The sequence below is a fragment of the Pteronotus mesoamericanus genome, unplaced genomic scaffold (genome assembly GCF_021234165.1).
Source record: "Pteronotus mesoamericanus isolate MK-2021 breed Mesoamerican mustached bat unplaced genomic scaffold, CSHL_Meso_final scaffold_174, whole genome shotgun sequence".
NCBI classification, from domain to species: Eukaryota; Metazoa; Chordata; class Mammalia; order Chiroptera; family Mormoopidae; genus Pteronotus; species Pteronotus mesoamericanus.
This window is the reverse complement of record NW_026555309.1, coordinates 17,986,505-17,993,837: the sequence shown is the minus strand read 5'-3', so window position 1 is coordinate 17,993,837 and position 7,333 is coordinate 17,986,505. Positions and strand designations below refer to the sequence as shown.

Here is a 7,333-nt window from a genome sequence, read left to right as displayed (position 1 = left end):
AGATTAACATTTGAATTGTTAGAACCAGTAAAGCAAATTGATGTCCTTAAAGTAGGTGGGCCTCTTCCAATCAGTTGAAGGTTTCAGTAAAACAAAAGACTGAGTAAGAGGAAAGTTCTACTGACTGACTGTTGAGATAGACATTGGTCTTTTCCTTTCTTTAAACTTGACCAGAAAAAATGACTTTTTGGTTTCAAGCCAGCTTTTGGACTAGGACTTATACCATCAGATCTCTGGTTCTTAGGTCTTTGGATAAGGACCAGACCTGTACCATTAGCTCTCCTGGATCTCTAACTTGCTGATTATAGATCATTGGATTTCTCAGTCTCTGAGAGAAAGACAGAGAGAGAGAGAGAGAGAGAGAGAGAGAGAGAGAAAGAGAGAGGGAGGGAGAGAGAGAAAGAGAGATATGTATGAGGTCTGTCCAGAAAAAGTCCAGCCGTTGTTAATATAATGAAAATGGTTTGCACAATATTGATGTAAACACGTAGCAAAGGAGAATGGACTAGAATGTGCATGCATGAACAATGACGACTTCACTGTACTAGTCAGTTGGGGCAGTAGACACCGTAGACTGAGCATGTGTATGGTGTGGCCATCGCATTCAAAATGAGCGAGTAGAGCAACGAACCTGCATCAGATTTTGCATTAAGCTTGAACATTCCTCCATGAAAACCATTTGGATGACTCAGAAATCTGCAGCTATGGGCACCTGGTAATTGACAGCTTCATCATAACAATGTATTCACTCACACATCTCATCTCATGCAGTTTTTTGGAGAAATATCAAATCACCCAGGTGACTTAGTCCTCCTACAGCCCAGATTTGGCACCTTGAAACTTCTGGCTTTCCCAAAACTAAAATCACCTTTGAAAAGGAAGAGGTTTCAGACCATTGATACGATTCAGGAAAATACAATGAGGTAGCAGATGGTGACTGGGAGAACTGTATGAGGTCCCAAGGTGCCTACTTTGAAGGGGACTGAGATGTCATTGTCCTGTGGACAATGTTTCTTGTACCTTATATCTTCTTCAATAAATGTCTCTGCTTTTCATATTACATGGCTAGATGGCTTCTGAACAAGGATATATATATCTATCCTGTTCCTCCAGAGAGCCCTGGCTAATATACCCACTTACCCAAACTGTCTTATTGAGCAGCAGTTTTAACTCCACAAACTACCAGTGAATATTAGATAAGTAATCTAGCCTCTCCAAGTTGAAATTTTTGCTTTTGCTTTTCAAAAATGCAAATTTAAAAAATGCTTTTATGAAACAGAAATGCTTTCCCTACTTCACAAAGCTTTTGCAAGGATCAAGTGAAATAACAGATGTGAGGGTATTTGTAACTATGAACTGGAAGGAAAGGGAATATCAGGATGTGGAGAACTGCCTCTTGGCCTCGAGTGGGTGGCCACCTGCCTAACCCTATGCTTCTCATTCTGGGGCATTTTTGTTTAGCAACTACATCTAAAATTTGTTGTGTTGACACCTAAAATTAAATATTTTGTTCCAAAAATTAAGATTATTCTCTAACTTCCCTCAATACCTTCTATATAGTTCATGACCAGCTTCCTCAGTGACAAACCTATTACATGGTACAATTTGAGGGGCAATATTGCAAGCCCACTTCCATCTGCCCAAATTCTTATTCCTTTGACAAATTAACCCCTTTGGGCACGATATCATGTTACCAGGGAAGTCCATTTGGAAAGCAAATAATGCAGAAGCATATCTATTTTTATATTTGTATCTGGGCATGGATTCGTTCCCAGATACCTCTTTGAAAGTAGAGAGCAAAGGAATGAGATGTAAGACACTATGATCAAAGGTGAGGTAGAGGGAGAGATGCTGGAGTACCATTCGGGGAGGACCAGGCTGGGTGGGACACAGCCCTGGAAAGTCCTACACAGTCAGAGGTCAGTTAAGGCAGGAGGGACAGAGTGAGAGGGACAGGGAATGGGGAAGGGTGAGGAGAGCAGTCTCCAAAGAAGTCATGTAAAGGTCAGTGTCCTAAAAGGGGTGGGACACTAAAGTAACATGTTGTCCATTGAATGCTTGTGTTTAGAACTGGCTGTGTTTTTATTTCTCCAGGCCTGAGACCAGACAGTCTTATCAATAGTCTCCGCCCTTGACCTCTCTCTCCTCCTAGCCATCTCTCACGAAAACCTGCTGTTTTAAATTCTATGTTGCTTGGATCCTGTCTTCACATTCTTAGGGTTCCCAAAAAGGCTTTTCAGTTTGCTGCAGGCCAAGGGTCATGCCAGGACTGTGCTCCACCTTTTAACTCAGTTCCACCCTCCAGGGATCTCTCCCTCTATGAGAGCCACCTCCCGCTAGTGTGCACGATCCCAACACTCCCCTCCCCAAAGCCTCCTGTGACTTCAAAATGATGCGCAAATAAATAAAACTCCTGGCTCTCCCTTAACAGAGACTCCTAACCTGGTCCTTATCTAAGGTCCTTTTTAATAAAAACTAACATTCTTCCAGTGAACTTGAATGTATTGAAATATTATCGTTAACTATAACCTGGCAGTCATCCCAACACTCAACTGAAACCTTTCAGGGAAAGAATCACCTGTGACCTTTTTTGGTCATTGTTGCCAAAACCAATATACACATAGTATTTCTTGCCTCGGTGTCCTTTTTGCTGTCCATGGTGTTTTCAACACACCCTCATTTTTGTTCCTCTCTCCTGCCCGGTTCCCTGGCACCGCTCTCTGCGGGTTCTCCACAATGTTGCCTCTTGCTTTTGTCTACTCAGCATTTCTTCCCCTCCCCTTGGTAACTGCCCCCGCCTCCCTGAATAAAGTGGGCACATGACCTGAGAGGGCCTCTCACGATACCAGACCTCTGTCCTCAGTGATTGCTCCAGAAAATGGTCACACGTCTCAAAGCTGACCAGTCAGGGTCTTTCCTCGGGATTTTCTAAATGTAGCTGCTCTGGAATACCCTTAATCAATTAGTTTTGCTGTGTGATACTCTCAGAACCTCAGCGGTTTATAATAACCAATATTCATTTTCTTGTTGATGGGCCCACAGGTCAGGTGTGGCAAGGATTAGCTTCAGGTGTGCTTCACAGGTTTCCTCTTTCTTTCTGGACAGTGTCTGGTAGGGGTGTACTCTTTTCAGGATGGAGCACAGGCATGCAGAGCAAGCAGAGACACGGGATACCTCTTAAGGTCTTGGCTCGGAACTATCACATCATTGCTCTGTCCGTGTTACCAACGCAAGCCATGTGGCAAACCCAGTGTCACTGGGAAGAAGCCTCTCATGGGAAGAACTGCATTGCGGTCACTCAACAATGAGGGGACGGATAATGCAGATATCCCTGCACTGGGGACATCCAGGACTGGGGACAAGAGGCAATCTGCCACACTCCCTTTACCTTTACAAACTTAGGCTTGAATGTGGACAAAAAAGGGGTGCTGTAATAATCTAACTCAAAGTACCTTCACACGGTGATCTGATCATAAATTCCTAATGTGGCAGGTTATGGGGGGTAGTAATGCCCCAGCCATAAAGCTTCTTTAGTAAAAGGTTCATATTTGCCATAAGCGAGCCCTGTCCAATGTTTTTGCATGACTGGGTCAACACATCTTTGAAATGCCTCTTTTTCAGACTCCTAGAAGTTATTTATATTTCTGGATGTGAATCCTTTGTCAGCCGTATGCGTGACAAATAAACATTCTCAATTTGTGATTTATCTTTTTGTACTTTATGGTCTATTCATGAATAAAGGCTCTGAATTTCATTTAATCGCATGTGTCAATTTTCCTCTGTGGTTTGCATTTGTTTGTTTGTTTAAGGAATCCTTCCCGATCCTAAGGTCATACATAGTAAAAGCCGGGACTTACTGAGTCGTCTCTGTGTTTCAGTATGCATTATCTCCCTTTTACCGATGATGGAAGCCAGGCACAGAGAAATCAAGCAACCTGGTCAAAGTCACACAGCAAATGAACACTGGATTCAGGATTTGAACCCAGACAGTCTGCCTTTAACATCTGCATTTTAACACTGTTCAAAATGCCTGTTGCAGAGATCGCATCATGCTATTCTAAAATGTTTAAAGTTTTGCCTTTCTCCTTAAAGCATATAAGCTGAAGTTGGCTTTTGTATATGAACTAATCTTTACCATAATAACTACCTTTCCCCTTGGACACTCATCATTAATGAAACGAGTGTCGGCTGATTCGTGCTAAAGGTGAATTTAAACAAACAAACAAACAAACAAACAATTGTGTGGGTGCTGCGAGAGGTGATCCCAGGCAAGGTGGGCAAAATGCAACCCTGTTCTCTAAGTTCCCCATGAAGTCCAGCTTCAAATGATGTGGCACCAGAATAGAAGTCTTTGAATTAACTGAGGAAGACGGACCTCCACCTTTCCGGCACTGAGGACAGGATGTCGATCGAAGGCTTTTGGCGTCCTCTAAACAGGATACCCCCTGAAGAAACCCCAGCCAGAGGTAGAGCCATCCCAAAGTCCTGAACAGCCTGCAGCTCTGCATACACTGCTGGGACTGAAATAGCTCACACCGCACTTGCTGCCGCCTCCTTGTGAACCGTGTGGGAAGGAACCCTGGTCACGAATTCTTTGTTTCAACCGCCCCCCACTTGCTGGGACAGCCACAGCAACTGCAGTGGCATCTTAGAATCTGGAGAACAAATGGCACATCACAGGCTGCACGTCATACCTATCCTGCACCAAGTGCTGCCTTTCTCTAAAATGAGAGGTTTTGAAACAAACCCAAGAAACTGGAAATATTTTTTAATTAAAAAATAAAATGGGGATGAGCTGGGTGTAGCAGAATTTGGGGGCCAGATCAGAAAGCCTCTCAAATATGCCGGGGTTAAAAAGTGTGAACTTCCTTGCATCAAGGGGGAGGTTTGGGAAGCATTTTAAAGAGAAAATAACATGATCCATTTATTATTTTGCTTGATAGAGACTGTATGTCCAGTTACCATTTGGCTGATAGACCATGCTAGACTGGTTGTGCCAGGCTCTGCTGGGGGTGCCCTCCCACCCTACCCGCCCCCTTCTTTGCGAGCAAAGCTCACTTCCCGCTCTGTAGGCTGGAAATGCCTGAGCCACTTACCCAGCCTCCCTTGCAGGCAAAACATGTGCATGTGACCCAGTACTGGCTAATGGGACCTGAGAGACAAGGCTGCTGGGAGGATTCTGCAAAAGGTTTTCCTTTCTAATGAAAAGATGCATAAGAAGAAATGTCCACTTCCTTTCTAAAAGTGGTCATGTTTGCATGTAATGGCTGCAGCTGCCACCATGAAAAGGGACAAGGCCAATACCTCAGGGATGGCAGAACAGAAAGATGGAAATGATGGCATCATAGAACCACAAATAGCCATATCTGCCCCATGCTCCCAGAGATATCAGACACTTGTTGAAGCCACTTTTATTTGGATATTTTGTTTCATGAACCCTGAAGCATCTCAATGGAAAGAAGCATTCATAAAATCACCAACACAAATTCATGCGATGTACCGAAAATGTTGAAAATAGACACTTTTCTTTCAGACATTTATTTGAAATAAACGAGCCTCTTAAAATTGGAAATACCTATCCTATTAACTGCTCACCAAACGTTTTGAGTGCTCAAGCAAGAAATTATACAACTTCTGAGACATGTTTTGTTTTTCCTCTATCTGAAATGATTCTTTCTCATTTTCTTCTCTCCTTTGCACATGCTTCCTGTTCCCCACTAGACAACAATTCTCTCCCCTTGAATATCTCTCTCTCCTGAAGTCATGGCAGTCAAAGCACATTATAGAAGAAGAATCTCAGCGCTGTGTAAACAAAGAAAAATGGCAAGTTCCAGAGCGTGGAGCAACAATATAGAATCATAACATTCTAACGGTGAGAGAAAACTTGCGGATCTTTTGTAGTATTGTAACACAGCAGAATTGAAGGCCGGTAAGCCCAGAACATCTGGTTAGAGTTCCTTAAGACCATTAACAACACTTATCTTTCATCCTAAATTCTTACATCCAGTAGCTGGGCAACCTTTCAGCAAGTTCTTCTAGTTTCTTTGGAAGGAAAACCCAATCCAGTCCCAAGCACAGGTTGGGATCCTCCAGCTACCACTGGAGGTTCTTTCCTTCATTTCAGAATCTGTCAAGCGTTGGCACTGAAATTTAATCTGTGCAATCTTCATACTCGGGTTGCTTAACAGTATTTTCGAGAACTCTTTTCCATATGCAAACAATTTAAAAATACAGGTGAGACACGCTAAGTATGTGATAGCCGGAACTGCCAGGTACAGGCAGGCGAAGGTAAGCTTGCTTTGGACTAGCCCACGTCTTTCACTCACATTAACCTCAACAAATGGTGACTAAACGCCGGCTGGAAGGGCTGGAAGGGCTGGAAGGGCTGGAAGGGCGTCTGGCGATGGCCACACTGACAGAGGCGGACACCCGCGCAGCGCGGCGCGGTGGTGAGCCCGGGGCAGCGTGGCCAGCGAGGACGCTGTGCCAGAGGCCCTGCGGCGGGGAGGACGACGAGCTGGCAGGGCCGTCCAGCGAGGCTGCAAGCGGCCGGGCTCCCCGGGGGCACCTGGCGTGGCGGGAGGAGGGAGGCTGCGCGGCGCCGGGCGGGGCACGGGCGGCGCACCTGCGGCCGCGCGGGGGCGGGAGCCAGGTGGCCCGGGAGCACCGTCCGGCCCCGGCTTCGAGCAGGAAGTGGCTGCGGCGCGGCCCCGGCGCGGCCTCGGCGGGGCACGCCTCCTCCCCGGAGCCTCGCGGAGCATCCGGGCCAGGAGGCAGCCGAGCCCGAGCCCGAGCGCCTGGAGCGAGACCTAATGGCGGCGCTGGCGCCCGGAGGCCCTGGGGACGGCGCCTCGGCCGCCCTGGACGAGCTGTCCCGGAACTTCACGTACGGGGCGCCGGGCGCCGGCAATGGCTCCTTGTCGGGCGCGTGGTACCGCAGGAACCAGGTAAGGGCAGCCGCCCCGCCGCCCGGTGCGAGCAGGCGCGGGGTCGCGGCGCCCCCTGCTCCTCGGCCGTGCTCCCGCCAACTCTCACACAGACACCGGGCGGTCCACGTGGGTCGAGCTGACCTGATGTCTGCACACGTTGACTTAATTGCCCCTCCTTTGGGAGAGCGGGGTCCCCCCGCGCGTCGGCTACCCCTCCTGGGCATCCGTCACCGAGAGTGGGTCGCACAGGTCTGCGGCCCTGACCTCTGTGGGGTCACTCCTGGGCCTCTCGGTCCGGAACAATCCCGCCTCTCCAGCCCGAATCTGTCCTTTCCGCCCAGGATTCTAGGAGAGTGGGGTGAATCTCCTCCACCCATATTCCCCCCAGGATCATTTTACAGTTA

The 7,333-nt window shown here is 47.2% G+C and overlaps 1 protein-coding gene across 1 annotated transcript in view; it reads left to right on the top strand.

The window, feature by feature from the left end:
* The first annotated feature begins 6,762 nt into the window (after positions 1-6,762).
* The window catches only part of NIPAL2 (NIPA like domain containing 2), a 71,072-nt gene continuing 70,501 nt past the window's right edge, over positions 6,763-7,333 (top strand). The window contains exon 1 of the mRNA XM_054590309.1: positions 6,763-6,947. Within this exon, the coding sequence (XP_054446284.1) occupies positions 6,813-6,947 (135 nt within the window). The 5' untranslated portion in view covers positions 6,763-6,812. The remainder of the gene's footprint in view (positions 6,948-7,333) is intronic.